The 18660-nt window shown below is 41.9% G+C and overlaps 1 protein-coding gene across 1 annotated transcript in view; it reads left to right on the top strand.

The window, feature by feature from the left end:
- The window catches only part of LOC141075417 (complement C3-like), a 122255-nt gene extending 113016 nt beyond the window's left edge, over positions 1-9239 (top strand). The window contains exon 41 of the mRNA XM_073562450.1: positions 7151-9239. Within this exon, the coding sequence (XP_073418551.1) occupies positions 7151-7292 (142 nt within the window). The 3' untranslated portion in view covers positions 7293-9239. The remainder of the gene's footprint in view (positions 1-7150) is intronic.
- The last annotated feature ends 9421 nt before the right edge of the window (positions 9240-18660 follow it).

Genomic DNA, 18660 nt, shown 5'->3' with positions numbered 1-18660 from the left:
GTATGTAGTATATATGTAGCATGTATGTATTATGTATGTAGTATGTAGTATGTATGTAGTATATATGTATGTTGTATGAATGTAGTATATATGTAGTATATATGTAGTATGTATGTAGTATGGTTTTTTTTTTTACATTCAACACATTAGCCGGATGATGGGACTACTACTGTCCCATCATTGGCTAATGTGTCAATCACTGTCAGTGTAGCAGGCATAGCCCGATGGGACTTGTAGTCCCATTGGACGAAGCCTGCACACACACAAGACCCCCGGTAGGCCCGCACAGACCACCGGCAGCCAGCACAAGCCCTCCGGCAGGCCCGTACAGACCCCCGGCAGGCCCATACAGACCCCCGGCAGCCGGCACAGACCCCCTGCAGTCGGCACAGACGGCGCATCATGATGACGTCATTTCAATAGCCAATCACAGCCATGCCAATAGTTAACATGCCTAACAGGATGTGCCCACACTTCTGAGGATTCCCATTGGCTGAATCAAATCGAGCAGGCTGATAGCATTATGGGAACTTCCGATTCCGGTATCCGATACGAAAAAAGTATCGGAAGTCAGTATCGGAATTCCGATACAGCTAATATCGGCCGATACCCGATACTTGCGGTATCGGAAAGCTCAACACTACTCCTTATCCCAGATCGCAGTATTAATCCGATGATTTGTTCAGCTAAAATTTGCACCAAAATTTCAGACGAGCATGAAATCACTCCAGTGGGTGACTGAAGTGTGCTTGCACCAAATTTTTTGACTTTTTTGAAGAAGGTGCAAATAATGAAATCTGGAAGTCCTAAACTCCATTCACAATGGCGAGCTAAAAAAGCAAAAAATCAAAACCAAAAAACAAGTGAACAAATAAAAAAGGCACAAATTAGATTGAGAATAAGACACAAATTTAAAACAGAAGAGGAAAAATTTCAACAGCCAAAAAAGGGCTCAAATGCAATAATGAGTTGGACATGTGGACTAGAGTTGAGCGAAACAGGTCGAAAAATTTCAAAAGTCGCCGACTTTTGGCAAAGTCGGGTTTCATGAAACGAAACCCGACCCTAGGATGAGGTCGGCCACCAGGTCGGCGACTTACGCGCCAAAGTTGCGTTTCAAAAGTTTGTTTTGCGCTCTTTTTCAGCCAATCAGGATCCACGGACACTGTGGGCAACGTGATGACATAGGCACGGGTCACCACCATCTTTCAGAAGGGCATGCAAGTGATTGGCTTGCTTTGGTGGGCGTCACAGGGGGTATAAAAGGGCGTGCACGCCGACCGCCATGTTCCTCATGCTGATCTCAGAATAGGGAGAGGTGCTGCTGCTGCTGCTGATTCTGTAGGGAGAGCGTTAGGCAGGGAAGAAGACACCAAAAACTGCTTCTGCTGCTAGCGATTTTGCCTGTACAACACACCAGTCACTGTGTGTGCAGTGCAAGGGGAGGCTATATTGTGGTGTATCAGTGGTGTTGGTTGTTAGGCTGCCTTCTAAGGCTTCCTGACAGCTGCATTGCTGTTTACCCACTGCTCCGCAAACTGCTTTTTTAAAAGCAATCCCAATTTTTTTTCCCTGCTGAGGTACTGAGCGTGCATTTTTCAGTGCATAACTAGTATTATGAAGTTAATTAAGGTTGACAAGCTTAAGTAAGAAGAATTGATGCTTTTGGCATTCAAATGGGCACTGTAGGTGTGTTTCCTGTCCTCTCACTGCCGACTTTTATTCCCCATTGACTTACATTGGGTTTCGTGTTTCGGGACGACCCCGACTTTTCCCTATAATCGGCCGATCTTGCTCGACCCGACTTTTGGAAAAGTCGGGTTTCACGAAACGAAACTCGACCCTAAAAAAACAAAAGTCGCTCAACTCTAATGTGGACTTTAGATGTTGGAACAAAAGAAACTGCTGCAGTAAAGGACATAAAGTCATTGGTCACATAAAATTCCAGTGCTAAGATAGGCATGTAGCCACTTTTGTATTTAAAGAGTAATGTCTCCCCTTGTTGAGAGTTCCAGCTGACATAAGGAGGCTTATAGCCATACAATGCTCCTCTGGGGAATAAAATATGAAAATATGCTTTCATAGTTAGGAATGTGGTGGTGTCAACCTGTTCCTGAAAAGTCCTAATTTTTTTCTCCCATGTACTCTCTTTCACCATCACAGTGTACAGTACGTTTCCTACCATGACCACATACTAGCATAGACCAAATAAGACATTACTATATACCGGCTGTATACGGGACATTACTATATACCGGCTGTATACGGGACATTACTATATACCGGCTGTATATGGGACATTACTATATACCGGCTGTATACGGGACATTACTATATACCGGCTGTATACGGGACATTGCTATATACCGGCTGTATACGGGACATTACTATATACCGGCTGTATACGGGACATTGCTATATACCGGCTGTATACGGGACATTACTATATACCGGCTGTATACAGGACATTACTATATACCGGCTGTATACGGGACATTGCTATATACCGGCTGTATACGGGACATTACTATATACCGGCTGTATACAGGACATTACTATATACCGGCTGTATACGGGACATTGCTATATACCGGCTGTATACGGGACATTGCTATATACCGGCTGTATACGGGACATTGCTATATACCGGCTGTATACGGGACATTACTATATACCGGCTGTATACGGGACATTACTATATACCGGCTGTATACGGGACATTACTATATACCGGCTGCATACGGGACATTGCTATATACCGGCTGTATACGGGACATTGCTATATACCGGCTGTATACGGGACATTACTATATACCGGCTGTATACGGGACATTGCTATATACCGGCTGTATACGGGACATTGCTATATACCGGCTGCATACGGGACATTGCTATATACCGGCTGTATACGGGACATTACTATATACCGGCTGTATACGGGACATTACTATATACCGGCTGTATACGGGACATTACTATATACCGGCTGTATACAGGACATTACTATATACCGGCTGTATACGGGACATTACTATATACCGGCTGTATACGGGACATTGCTATAGACCGGCTGTATACGGTACATTACTATATACCGGCTGTATACGGGACATTACTATATACCGGCTGTATACGGGACATTACTATATACCGGCTGTATACGGGACATTACTATATACCGGCTGTATACGGGACATTACTATATACCGGCTGTATACGGGACATTGCTATATACCGGCTGTATACGGGACATTGCTATATACCGGCTGTATACGGGACATTGCTATATACCGGCTGTATACGGGACATTGCTATATACCGGCTGTATACGGGACATTGCCATATACCGGCTGTATACGGGACATTATTATATACCAGCTGTATACGGGACATTACTATATACCGGCTGTATACGGGACATTACTATATACCGGCTGTATACGGGACATTACTATATGCCGGCTGTATACGGGACATTGCTATATACCGGCTGTATACGGGACATTACTATATACCGGCTGTATACGGAACATTACTATATACCAGCTGTATACGGGACATTACTATATAACGGCTGTATACGGGACATTACTATATACCGGCTGTATACGGGACATTACTATATGCCGGCTGTATACGGGACATTGCTATATACCGGCTGTATACGGGACATTACTATATACCGGCTGTATACGGAACATTACTATATACCAGCTGTATACGGGACATTACTATATACCGGCTGTAGACGGGACATTACTATATACCGGCTGTATACGGGACATTGCTATATACCGGCTGTATACGGGACATTGCTATATACCGGCTGTATACGGGACATTGCCATATACCGGCTGTATACGGGACATTGCTATATACCGGCTGTATACGGGACATTGCTATATACCGGCTGTATACGGAACATTACTATATACCGGCTGTATACGGGACATTGCTATATACCAGCTGTATACGGGACATTACTATATACCGGCTGTATACGGGACATTACTATATACCGGCTGTATACGGGACATTACTATATACCGGCTGTATACGGGACATTACTATATACCGGCTGTATACGGGACATTACTATATAACGGCTGTATACGGGACATTGCTATATACCGGCTGTATACGGGACATTGCTATATACCGGCTGTATACGGGACATTACCATATACCGGCTGTATACGGGACATTGCTATATACCGGCTGTATACGGGACATTGCTATATACCGGCTGTATACGGGACATTGCTATATACCGGCTGTATACGGGACATTGCTATATACCGGCTGTATACGGGGCATTGCTATATACCGGCTGTATACGGGACATTGCTATATACCGGCTGTATACGGGACATTGCTATATACCGGCTGTGTACGGGACATTACTATATACCGGCTGTATACAGGACATTACTATATACCGGCTGTATACGGGACATTGCTATATACCGGCTGTATACGGGACATTGCTATATACCGGCTGTATACGGGACATTGCTATATACCGGCTGTATACGGGACATTGCTATATACCGGCTGTATACGGGACATTACTATATACCGGCTGTATACGGGACATTGCTATATACCGGCTGTATACGGGACATTGCTATATACCGGCTGTGTACGGGACATTACTATATACCGGCTGTATACGGGACATTGCCATATACCGGCTGTATACGGGACATTGCTATATACAGGCTGTATACGGGACATTACTATATACCGGCTGTATACGGGACATTGCTATAGACCGGCTGTATACGGGACATTACTATATACCGGCTGTATACGGGACATTGCTATATACCGGCTGTATACGGGACATTGCTATATACCGGCTGTATACGGGACATTGCTATATACCGGCTGTATACGGGACATTGCTATATACCGGCTGTATACGGGACATTGCTATATACCGGCTGTATACGGGACATTGCCATATACCGGCTGTATACGGGACATTACTATATACCAGCTGTATACGGGACATTACTATATACCGGCTGTATACGGGACATTACTATATACCGGCTGTATACGGGACGTTACTATATACCGGCTGTATACGGGACATTGCTATATACAGGCTGTATACGGGACATTGCCATATACCGGCTGTATACGGGACATTGCTATATACCGGCTGTATACGGGACATTGCCATATACCGGCTGTATACGGAACATTACTATATACCAGCTGTATACGGGACATTACTATATAACGGCTGTATACGGGACATTACTATATACCGGCTGTAGACGGGACATTACTATATACCGGCTGTATACGGGACATTGCTATATACAGGCTGTATACGGGACATTGCCATATACCGGCTGTATACGGGACATTGCTATATACCGGCTGTATACGGGACATTGCTATATACCGGCTGTATACGGAACATTACTATATACCGGCTGTATACGGGACATTGCTATATACCAGCTGTATACGGGACATTACTATATACCAGCTGTATACGGGACATTACTATATACCGGCTGTATACGGGACATTGCTATATACCAGCTGTATACGGGACATTGCTATATACCAGCTGTATACGGGACATTACTATATACCGGCTGTATACGGGACATTACTATATAACGGCTGTATACGGGACATTGCTATATACCGGCTGTATACGGGACATTACGATATACCGGCTGTATACGGGACATTACTATATAACGGCTGTATACGGGACATTGCTATATACCGGCTGTATACGGGACATTGCTATATACCGGCTGTAGTGCTATATACCGGCTGTATACGGGACATTGCTATATACCAGCTGTATACGGGACATTGCTATATACCAGCTGTATACGGGACATTACTATATACCGGCTGTATACGGGACATTACTATATAACGGCTGTATACGGGACATTGCTATATACCGGCTGTATACGGGACATTGCTATATACCGGCTGTATACGGGACATTGCTATATACCGGCTGTATACGGGACATTACTATATACCGGCTGTATACGGGACATTGCTATATACAGGCTGTATACGGGACATTACTATATACCGGCTGTAGACGGGACATTACTATATATCGGCTGTAGACGGGACATTACTATATACCGGCTGTATACGGAACATTGCTATATACCGGCTGTATACGGAACATTACTATATACCGGCTGTATACGGGACATTACTATATAACGGCTGTATATGGGACATTGCTATATACCAGCTGTATACGGGACATTGCTATATACCGGCTGTATACGGGACAGTGCTATATACCGGCTGTATACGGGACATTGCTATATACCGGCTGTATACGGGACATTACTATATACCGGCTGTATACGGAACATTACTATATACCGGCTGTATACGGGACATTGCTATATACCAGCTGTATACGGGACATTACTATATACCGGCTGTATACGGGACATTACTATATAATGGCTGTATACGGGACATTACTATATACCGGCTGTAGACGGGACATTACTATATACCGGCTGTGTACGGGACATTGCTATATACCGGCTGTATACGGGACATTGCCATATACCGGCTGTATACGGGACATTGCTATATACCGGCTGTATACGGGACATTGCTATATACCGGCTGTATACGGGACATTGCTATATACCGGCTGTATACGGGACATTGCTATATACCGGCTGTATACGGGACATTACTATATACCGGCTGTATACGGGACATTGCTATATACAGGCTGTATACGGGACATTACTATATACCGGCTGTATACGGGACATTGCTATATACCGGCTGTGTACGGGACATTGCTATATACCGGCTGTATACGGGACATTACTATATACCGGCTGTATACGGGACATTGCTATATACCGGCTGTATACGGGACATTGCTATATACCGGCTGTATACGGGACATTACTATATACCGGCTGTATACGGGACATTGCTATATACCGGCTGTATACGGGACATTGCTATATACAGGCTGTATACGGGACATTGCTATATACCGGCTGTATATGGGACATTGCTATATACAGGCTGTATACGGGACATTACTATATACCGGCTGTATACGGGACATTACTATATTATACTCATTTTTTTTTTTTTACTCACTCCTTAGCTACTCCTACGTAATTGGAAGCGACACCTGGATCGAGTGGTGGCCGAATGACAGACAGTGCCAGGAACCTGAGTATGAAGATCTCTGTGAAATTTTCTATCAAGTATCGGAAGAACTTGAGTTATTTGGTTGTCCTGACTGAAGACGTTGAATATCCACAGACACTTTCCTTTACACCTATGACACCTATAATCACACATCCCTCTACAATCTTTGTTATTTTTGCAGTTTTCATCCCGGTCTCCATCTTCCAATGTGGTCCACAACATTCAGTCACACTCTTACTGGAGTGAAAATAATCTATAGCATTATTCCAGGAGATGGACAATCTCATGAGGTTTAACTCTGATTAGATTGGTGAGGGTCCCAACACCATGTTGTAAACTATTTCCATTGTGGACAGCGCTGGATCTTTAAGTGTTATATTAACTCCTTTATTGCCACCTCATTTGTCGATGACTCCATTAGTTGCCCATCATACAAAGAATCAACTATGACAGGCAACTTCTGATCTTTCAAAGACATCCCTGTCTCTATGACTATCACTAATTACCTCCTCTTCCTCTATACTACTATCACTGGTCACCTCCTCTTCCTCTGTACTACTATCACTGGTCACCTCCTCTTCCTCTGTACTAATATCACTGGTCACCTCCTCTTCCTTTGCACTACTATCATTAGTCACCTCGTCTTCCGTTGTACTACTATCACTGGTCACCTCATCTTCCTCTGTACTGCTGTCACTAATCACCTCCTCTTCCTCTGTACTAACATCACTTCACCTCCTCTTCCTCTGTACTACTATCACTGGTCACCTCCTCTTTCTCTGTATTACTATTACTGGTCACCTCCTCTTCCTCTCTACTACTATCACTGGTCACCTCCTCTTTCTCTGTACTAATATCACTGGTCACCTCCTCTTCCTTTGCACTACTATCATTAGTCACCTCGTCTTCCGTTGTACTACTATCACTGGTCACCTCATCTTCCTCTGTACTGCTGTCACTAATCACCTCCTCTTCCTCTGTACTAACATCACTTCACCTCCTCTTCCTCTGTACTACTATTACTGGTCACCTCCTCTTCCTCTGTACTACTATTACTGGTCACCTCCTCTTCCTCTCTACTACTATCACTGGTCACCTCCTCTTTCTCTGTATTACTATTACTGGTCACCTCCTCTTCCTCTCTACTACTATCACTGGTCACCTCCTCTTCCTCTCTACTACTATCACTGGTCACCTCCTCTTCCTCTCTACTACTATCACTGGTCACCTCCTCTTCCTCTCTACTACTATCACTAATCATCTCCTCTTCCTCTGTACTGCAATCACTAATAATCTCCTCTATTTCTGTACTGTCAATAATCCCCTCATTTCCCTCTGTACTAAGAACAATCACCTCCTCTTCCTGTACACAGCAATCACTAAACCCCTCCTCTTCCTGTACACAGCTATCACTAATCCCCTCCTCTTCCTATGTATTACTATGAACAATCCCCTCTTCCTCTGTACTATCACTAATCCCCTCCTTTTCCTCTGTACTAGTATGAGCAATCATGTCCTCTTCCTCTTCACTATCACTAATTGCCTCATCTTCCTCTGTAGTATCATTAATATCCTCCTCATCCTCTGTGCTAACACGAATCCCCTCCTCTTCATCTGTACTACTATGAACAATCACCTCCTCTTTCTCTATACTCTCACTAAATCACCCACAAATCATGAGCACGTGCACAAAGCATAAGTTTAAGAATGGGCTGAAATCACTCAAGTTAACCATTTAATGACATAGCCAATTTTTCCCTTAATGACCAAGCCCAATTGTTGGAATCTGACCAGTGTCAATTTATGTGGTAATAACTGTTGAATGCTTCAACATAGTCCAGTGATTCTACGATAGTTTTTTCTTGACACATTGTACTTTATGTTGGTGGTAAACAAGTTGATATGTTTTGCATTTATTTGTGAAAATAGTGGAATTTTGGCCAAAAATTTTTAAAAATAGCAATTTTCAAAACTTCTATTTTTGTATTCTTAAGCCAGTTAGTCATGCTGTACAAAATAATTAATAAATAACTTTTCCCACATGTCTACTTTAAATCTGAATCATTTTTTAAATGTCATTTTCATTTGTTAGGATGTTAGAAGGGTTAAAATTTTGGCATCGATATTTCATTTTTTCAAGACATTCTCAAAATCTGTTTCTTTAGGGACTTATTCATATCTAAATGGACTGTGAGGGTCCTATGTATTGCAAAGTCCTCAAAAGTGATACTATTTTAAAAACCCAGCCTAACAGATTTCTTAAAACGGTTGTCAGGCAATGTGTTAACCCTTCATGTGTTACACACAAATTAATGCAAAGTGGAATGAAAAAAAGAAAAATTTTTCTCTTTTAAAATGTTGCTTTAGCCCAATTTTTTCAATTTTACAAGAGATAGCAAAAGAAAATGGATCTCACAATTCTTACTCAGGTAATGCTGAAGCGCGTTGATACCCCATATGTGGTCAGAAAAGTCTGTTTGGACAAACGGCAGGGCTCGGGAAGGAAGTCGCATTATTTGAATTTTGGAACACAAATTTATCGAAAATAGTCTGCGGACGCCATGTCACATTTAAACAGACTCTAAGGTGTCAAAACAGCAACCCCTCTCATTTTGGATACTTTACCCATCAAGGATTTTATTCCGGGGTGTAGTTGGCATTTTGAACCCAATGGTACGTCAGAGAATTTGACTGTCACATTGGAACATTTCAATTTTTTCACAAAAACGTTGCCTTAGCCCCAACTTTTTCACTTTTCCAAGAGGTAACATGATAATATTGACCCCAAAGTTTGTTTCTCACTTACCTCTGAGCGTGGCAATAACCCACATGTAGTCCAAAAGTTCTGTTTGGAAAAACTGCAGAACTCTAAAATTAAGAAGCGACATTTGGTATTTGAAGTGTAAATTTGGCTGGAAACCCCAAGTCTCATTTGCAAAGCGCTTGTGATACCAAAACAGCCAAAACCCCAACAAGTGACCCCATTTTAAGGATTAAGAGAGGTCACCAATTATAAAAGCCACCCCACTATAGTGAACCCCAGCAGAAGTCTGGCAGCAGAGTTAAATGAATTCTACTGCAGATTTGAGGCAAGCTCTACACACAGTGGCTATTCATCTCTAAGCTCCTCAGTCTGTTCATATAAAGATCATTCATTGTGCAACACCCAAGTAGTGATCTCCGAGGCAGAGGTGATACGCATCCTGAAGGGACTTAAGGTCAAAAAGGCACCTGGCCCTGATGGTGTATCTCCAATGTGTCTGAAAGTATGTGCTACCCAGCTTGCCCCTATACTGACAAATATATACAATGTGTCACTGAAAGAGTGCGTTGTACCTCAGTGTTGGAAAAATTCCACAATTATCCCTGTTCCCAAGAAAGTGGGATCTCTGAGTTGAACGACTATAGACCAGTAGCACTCACATCTGTAGCTATGAAAGTCTTCCAAAGAATTATGATGTCCCACCTGATAACATTCACGCAGAAGCTATGGGACCCGCTTCAGTTTGCCTATAAGGAGAATCGTTCGGCAAACGACACTGTCAATCTGGCACTGAAGTACATTTTGGGTCATACAGATGAACTGCACTCATATGTCCGGATTCTTTTCATGGACTTTAGCTCAGCGTTCAATACCATTGATCCGAATTTACTTCATAAGAAAATGGTAGCTCTTGGAGTCCCTCTCAACTTATGCTTGTGGATTTATAACTTTCTGACAGCCAGGATACAGAGTGTAAAAGTTGGACCATTCACTTCGGACACCTTGGTCACAAACATCGGGGCACCTCAGGGGTGTGTTTAGCCCCCGTTACTGTTTTCTCTCTATACGAATGATTGCATCTCTTCAGCAGACTCAGTAAAAATCTTGAAATTTGCCGATGATATGACACTGATTGGTCTCATCAGGGGAAATGCTGAAGACTTGTATCGGAGTGAGGTGGAAAGAATATGTGACTGGTGTAAAGCCAATAATCTTGTACTCAACACTAAAAAAACTGCTGAGATGGTTGTGGATTTTAGGAAAGATCAACATGAGATACTTCCAATCTACATCCATGACGAAGTGGTTCTTAGGGTCACAGAGACCAAATTCCTTGGTGTTATCATCTCTCATGATCTTAAATGGGGGAAAAACGTGGATGCTGTTATAAGAAAAGCACAACAGAGGATGTTCTTCCTGCGTCAGCTGAAAAGATATGGTTTGTCTAAGAATCTGCTGATCTTATTCTTTAATGCTGTCATCAGATCTGTGATTTGTTCCTCTCTGATAGTCTGGTATGGGGGAGCCACTGCGCATGACAAACTCCGCTTATAAAGGACTTTCAGAACAGCAGAGAGAATTATAGGTTCCCCCCTGCCTAAAATCCAGGATCTTTATGATAAGAGTATTCGATCCCACGCATTGAAAATTTCATCCGATCCCTCTCACCCGGGACACTCCTCATTCCAACTACTCCCTTCAGGACGTCGCTTCAGAGTCCCCAAATGCAGTACCAACCGCCATATGAACAGCTTCTATCCACTCTCTGTTCAACAATTAAATCGTCATGTGTAGACTATATACTGTATCTGTCTTCTTAGATGTTACTTGTTGTATCTATTGTTATATATTATGTTGCCTCTTTGCCACAAAGAATTCCTTGTATATATGTAATATGTACTTGGCGATAATAAATTTGATTGATTGATTGATTGATTTTGGAAACTATACCCAGCAAGAAATTCATCTAAAGGTGTGTTGAGCATTTTTAAAGCAAAGGTGATTCACGGGAGTTTTTAAAATGTGAATGTAAAAATGAAAATTACATTTTTTTTTTCCCACTAAAATTTTGTTTTAGCCCCAAAAATTGTAATTTTCACAATGGATTATAAGATAAGATGGACCCCATAATTTATTACACAATTTCAATAAAACACATAAGAAAGGGTGCAGAATGGAAAGAGTCTGGTGAGGACCGAGCACTTGGTACTCACATAGAGTAGGTCGGACTCTAGGATGGGCTCAAATCAAGTGATGAGTATAATGGGATTTAGGGCCCCGTTACATTTAGCGATGCACCAGCGATCCCGACAATGATACGACCCGGTCAGGATCTCTGGTGCATCGCTAAATGGTCGCTAGTGAGCTGCCACACTGGCAGATCTCTCCAGCGATGCAGCGACGCAGCAGCGGTCGTTACTTGTCAGACGCGGCGATGATGAAGTCCTCCGCCCACGTCCACGCGTCTCTCGTTGGCCCCAGCAGGAAGCCGCTGACGAGAAACGGACCAGGACGATCTCGCGCGATCAGCGATAGCCAGCGGGGGAGCGGTCGGAGGTAAGTATCACATGTAGCGATATTGCTAGCAATATCGCTGTTGTGTCACAAAATCGGTGACGCTTTAGGCCTCTTTCACACTTCAGTTATTTGCATCAGTTAAAATACGTCAAAAAGGCAGACAAGGAGAGAGAGAGAGAGAGAATTTTGGGGTTAATTCAGTGTCTGGAGGATCCGCCGGCCAAAAAAACATTGCAAGCTCCGTTTGGAAATCTTTGAGGATGTTGACGGACACTAACATTGTGGCGGATCCTCAAAAAAACGGATGCAACGGACGGCAATCAGTCAGGATCCGCCAATAATGAAAGTCAATGGGGGAAAAAACGGATCCACAAAGAAAAATGGCGGATCCGTTTTTTTTCAAAATTGGCGGATCTTGACTGATTGTCAAAAATGGAAGTGTGAAAGAGGCCTTAGCGATATCGCTATGTGTGAAGCCCCCTTTAGTGGGAAACTCGAGTATTTTTCTGGAAAACACTTACAGGAGGGCTAGGGGACAGACAAATCTCTGACATAGATGGAAACAGCTCTCAAGTGGAATGTGAACAGCATGGGGAAGATGCCTGGGTGCCATATAGAGCCACATCATAACCCTGATTGCATATATAAATGATATCTATGGCAAGGAATATCAACATATGAATTGTGAGACTTAAAAATTATGGAACAATCTCACCAATTCCATTAGCCATGTAGAAGGGGGGAGATTATCCTGGATCGCAGACAATACATCAGACGAAGGATGGGACGTACATTACCCTGTCTATCCCCAAAACTCCCGCCCTAACAATGGCAGTCCACAGCTCTCCCTGTGCTAGACCCGCCCTGCACTCTCCCTTAAGTGTTGTGCTCCCAGTTTAGTTTTTGGGGCTGGTTTTCCGCTTTTGTGTACCAGTTGACTATAATTGCAATAATATGCTCCTTCATATAGATTTTCTAGCCACTGCAGTATAAATCTATTTTCATCCTAAGGTGGTTGTTGTTTCTAGTCCTTTGACCTTTTTCAGACATAAATACAATTGCCTTTATTGTGTTTCACTAGGGTGGCACTGTTTTGTGATATTTTAATAGCTTCATTAAAAGTTAAAATTTTAATTCTCACTTTATGCTTTATATTATTAGAGGAAAAAATATTAGGAAACATTCTTTCCTGTACAATAAGTTATATTTAACCCCTTTACCCTAGAGGGTGGTTTGCACGTTAATGACCAGGCCAATTTTTACAATTCTAACCACTGTCCCTTTATGGGGTAATAACTCTGGAACACTTTCATGGATCCCGGTGATTTTGACAGTTTTTCTCGTGACATATTGTACTTCATGATAGTGGTAAAATTTCATTCCTATAACTTGCGTTTATTTGTGAAAAATATGGAAATTTGGTGAAAATTTTGAAAATTTCGCAATTTTCCAACTTTGAATTTTTATGCCCTTAAATCACAGAGATACGGCACACAAAAAACTTAATAAGTAACGTTTCCCACATATTTACTTTACATCAACACAATTTGGGAACCCAAATTTTTTTTTTGTTATGAAGTTTGAAGTTATAAGGGTTAAAGTTGACCAGCGATTTCTAATTTTTGCAACACCATTTTATTTTTACGGACCACATCACATTTAAAGTCACTTTGAGGGGTCTATATGAAGTAAAATACCCAAAAGTGACACCATTCTAAAAACTGCACCCCTCAAGGTGCTCAAAACCACATTCAAGAAGTTTATTAACCCTTCAGGTGCTTCACAGGAATTTTTTTGAATGTTTAAAAAAAAAAAAATGAACATTTAACTTTTTTTCACAAAAAAATTACTTCAGGTCCAATTTTTTTATTTTATCAAGGGTAACAGGAGAAATTGGACTGCAACAGTTATTGTGCAATTTGTCCTGAGTACGCTGATACCTGATATAAATGGAGGAACCACTGTTTTGGCGCATGGCAGAGCTCGGAAGGGAAGAGGCGCCGTTTGACTTTTTCAACGCAAAATTGACTGGAATTGTGATCGGACGCCGTGTCACATTTGGAGAGCCCCTGATGTGCCTAAAAAGTGGAAACCCCCCCCACAAGTGACCCCATTTTGGAAACTAAACCCACCCATGGAACTTATCTAGATATGTGGTGAGAACTTTGAACCCCCAAGGGCTTCACAGAAGTATATAACATACAGCCGTACAATTAAAAAATCATATTTTTTACACAAAAATGATCTTTTTACCCCCAATTTTTATTTTCCCAAGGGAAACAGGACCCCAAAAGTTATTGTTCAATTTGACGCTGATACCCTATATGTGGGGGTAAACCACTGTTTGGGTGCATGGCAGAGCTCGGAAGGGAATGAGCGCCGTTTGACTTTTTCAATGCAGAACTGGCTTGACGCCTTATTGCATTTGGAGAGCCCCTGATGTGCCTAAACCGTGGAAAGCCCCACAAATGGCATCATTTTGGAAACTAGACCCCCCCCCAAGGAACTTATCTAGATATGTGGTGAGAGCGTTGAACCCCCAAGGGCTTCACATAAGTTTATAATGTACAGCCGTAAAATAAAAAAAATCATATTTTTTCCACAAACATGATCTTTTAGTTCCCAATTTTTTTTTATTTTCCAAAGGGTAACAGAAGAAATTGAACCCCAAAATATGTTGTCCAATTTGTCCTGAGTACGATGATACCCCATATGTGGGAGAAAACTACTGTATAGGAATGGGGACACATCGGGGCTCGGAATGTAACTAGTGATGTTTTGGAATGCAGACTTTGATGGAATGGTCTGTGGGTGTCATGTCGCATTTGGAGAGCCCCTGATGTGCCTAATCTGTGGAAACCCCCCACGAGTGACCCCATTTTGGAAACTAAGGAACTTATCTCGATGTGTGGTGAGCACTTAGAACCCCCAAGTGCTTCACAGAAGTTTATAACATAGAGCCATAAAAATTTTAAAAAATCATATTTTTTTCCACAAAAATGAATTTTTTCCCCCAAATTTTTTATTTTTCCAAGGGTAACAGGAGAAATTGGACCCCAAAAGTTGTTGTGCAATTTGTCCTGAGTACGTTGATACCCCATATATGGGGGTAAAACATTGTTTGGGCGCATGGCAGAGCTTGGAAGGGAAGGAGCACCATTTGACTTTTTCAATGCAGAATTGGCTGGAATTGAGATCAGACACCATGTTGCGTTTGGAGAGCACCTGATGTGCCCAAACAGTGGAAACCCCCCAATTCTAACTCCAACCCTAATCTCAGCCCTAACCCTAATGGGAAAATGGAAATAAATACATTTTTTTAAATTTTATTATTTTTCCCTAACTAAGGGGGTGATAACGGGGGGTTTGATTTACTAATTAATTAATGGCGGGTTTTTATGTTTGGCGGCTGTCGCACGCTAAAAGACGCTTTTTATTGTAAAAATAGTTTTTGCATCACCACATATTGAGAGCTATAATTTTTCCATATTTACTGTTACCATTTTCGGGCACGTGACATTTTTTGATCGCTTTTTATTCCGATTTTTGGGACGCAGAATGAACAAAAACCAGCTTTTCATGAATTTCTTTTGGGTGGTGTGTTTATACCGTTCTGCGTCCGGTAAAATTGATAAAGCGCTTTTATTCTTTGGGTCAGTTCGGTTACAGCGATACCTCATTTATGTCGTTTTTTTACGTTTGGCGCTTTTATGCAATGAAAACAATTTTATATAAAAAATAATTATTTTTGCATCACTTTATTCTGCGAGCTATAACTTTTTTTATTTTTTCGCTGATGATGCTGTATGGCAGCTTGTTTTTTGCGGAACAAGATCACATTTTCAGCGGTGCCATGGTTATTTATATCCGTCTTTTTGATCGCGTGTTATTGCACTTTTTGTTCGGCGGTATGATGATAAAGCATTGTTTTTTACTTTGTTTTTTTAAGGGCTTCACTAAAGGGGTTAACTAGTGGGAGAGTTTTATAGGGCGGGTCATTACGGATGTGGCAATACTAAATATGTGTATTTTTATTTGGGTTTTTTTGTTTACCAAAAAAAAGAATTTATTGGGGAATATTTTTTTTTTAATTTATTTAGGAATTTTTGAAAAATTATTTTTACGCTTGTTTTTTTTTTCTTTTTTAACTTTATTATATTGTCCCAGGGGACACATTACTATAAAGTGTCAGATCGCTGATGCAGTGCACTGTGTCAGAATAGAGATCTGACAGGCACTGCAGGCGGCTTCTCAGTCCCTGCTCTCAGCAGGCACTGAGGAAGCCGCCTTCCTGCAGGACCCTGAAGACCCCGCAGCAATATTGGATCCAGGAGCCTGCAGGGAGGAGGCCTTCGGAACAACGCAAGCTCATCGCGTTGTTCCAAGGGGCTCAGGGAGGCACGGAGGGAGCCCCCTCCCTGAGTGATTCTTCCCTATGCCCCTGGTACACTGCGATCATGTTTGATCGCAGTGTGCCAAGGGTTAATGTGCCGGGGGGATCCGTGACCACCCCTGGCACATAGTGCTGGGTGCCAGCTGTGATAATCAGCTGACACCCGGCCGTGATCAGCGGCGTTCCCCCCGTGAGCGCCGCTGATCCATGATGACGTACTATCCCGTCCTTGAGAATTAAGTCCCAGTGCACATGGACGGGATAGTACGTCACATGTCAGAAAGGGGTTAAGGTAAATTTAACCCCTTCACTACCCAGGGTGGTTTGCACGTTAACTCCCGGGCCAATTTTTACAATTCTGACCACTGTCCCTTTATGAGGTAATAACTCTGAAATGCTTCCATGGATCCCGGTGATTCTGACATTGTTTTCTCGTGACATATTGTACTTCATGTTAGTGGTAAAATTTCATTCATATAACTTGCGTTTATTGGTGAAAAAAATAGAAATTTGGCGAAAAGTTTGAAAATTTTGCAATTTTCCAACTTTGAATTTTTATGCTCTTAAATCACAGAGACACGGCACACAAAAAAACTTAATAAGTAAAATTTCCCACATGTTTACTTTACATCAGCACAATTTTGGAACCAAAATTTTTATTTGTTAGTAAGATATAAGGGTTAAAAGTTGACCAGCGATTTCTAATTTTTGCAACACCATTTTATTTTTACGGACCACATCACATTTGAAGCTACTTTGAGGAGTCTATATGATAGAAAAAACCCAAAAGTGACACCATTCTAAAAACTGCACCCCTCAAGGTGCTCAAAACCACATTCAAGAAGTTTATTAACCCTTCAGGTGCGTCACAGGAATTTTTTGAATATTTAAAAAAAAATAAACATTTAACTTTTTTCACAACAAAAATACTTCAGGTACAATTTTTTTTTAATTTTACCAAGGGTAACAGGAGAAACTGGACTGCAAAAGTTATTGTACAATTTGTCCTGAGTACGCTGATACCTGATATGTGGGGGGGAACCACTGTTTCGGCGCATGGCAGAGCTCAGAAGGGAAGGAGCGCCGTTTGACTGATTCAATGCAAAATTGGCTGAAATTCAGATCGGACACCATGTCGCATTTGGAGAGCCCCTGATGTACCTAAACAGTGGAAAACCCCCACAATTGTCCCCATTTTGGAAACTAGACCCCCCAAGGAACTTATCTAGATGTGTGGTGAGAACTTTGAACCCCCAAGGGCTTCACAGAAGTTTATAACGTACAGCCGTACAATTAAAAAATCATATTTTTTCCACAAAAATGATCTTTTCACCCTCAATTCTTATTTTTCCAAGGATAACAGGACCCTAAAAGTTATTGTGCAATTTGTCCTGAGTACGCTGATACCCCATATGTGGGTGTAAACGACTATTTGGGCGCATGGCAGAGCTCGGAAGGGAAGCAGCGCTATTTGATGTTTTTGGCTGGAATTGAGATTGGACACCATGTCGCGTTTGGAAAGCCCCTGATGTACCAAAACAGTGGAAACCCCCCACAAATGACACCATTTTGGAAACTAGAGCCCCCAAGGAACTTATCTAGATGTGTGGTGAGCACTTTGAACCCCCCAGTGCTTCACAAAAGTTTATAATGCCCAGGCGTGAAAATAAAAAAATTGTATTTTTTCCACAAACATGATCATTTAGTCCCCAATTTTTTTATTTTCCCAAGGGTACCAGGAGAAATTGGACCCCAAAAGTTGTTGTCCAATTTGTCCTGAGTACGCTGA

The sequence above is a fragment of the Dendrobates tinctorius genome, unplaced genomic scaffold (genome assembly GCF_039654945.1).
Source record: "Dendrobates tinctorius isolate UK_male_01 unplaced genomic scaffold, ASM3965494v1 ptg000351l, whole genome shotgun sequence".
In the NCBI taxonomy this organism is placed as follows: Eukaryota; Metazoa; Chordata; class Amphibia; order Anura; family Dendrobatidae; genus Dendrobates; species Dendrobates tinctorius.
The sequence above is the reverse complement of the archived record's forward strand: the minus strand, read 5'-3'. Positions and strand labels throughout refer to the sequence as shown.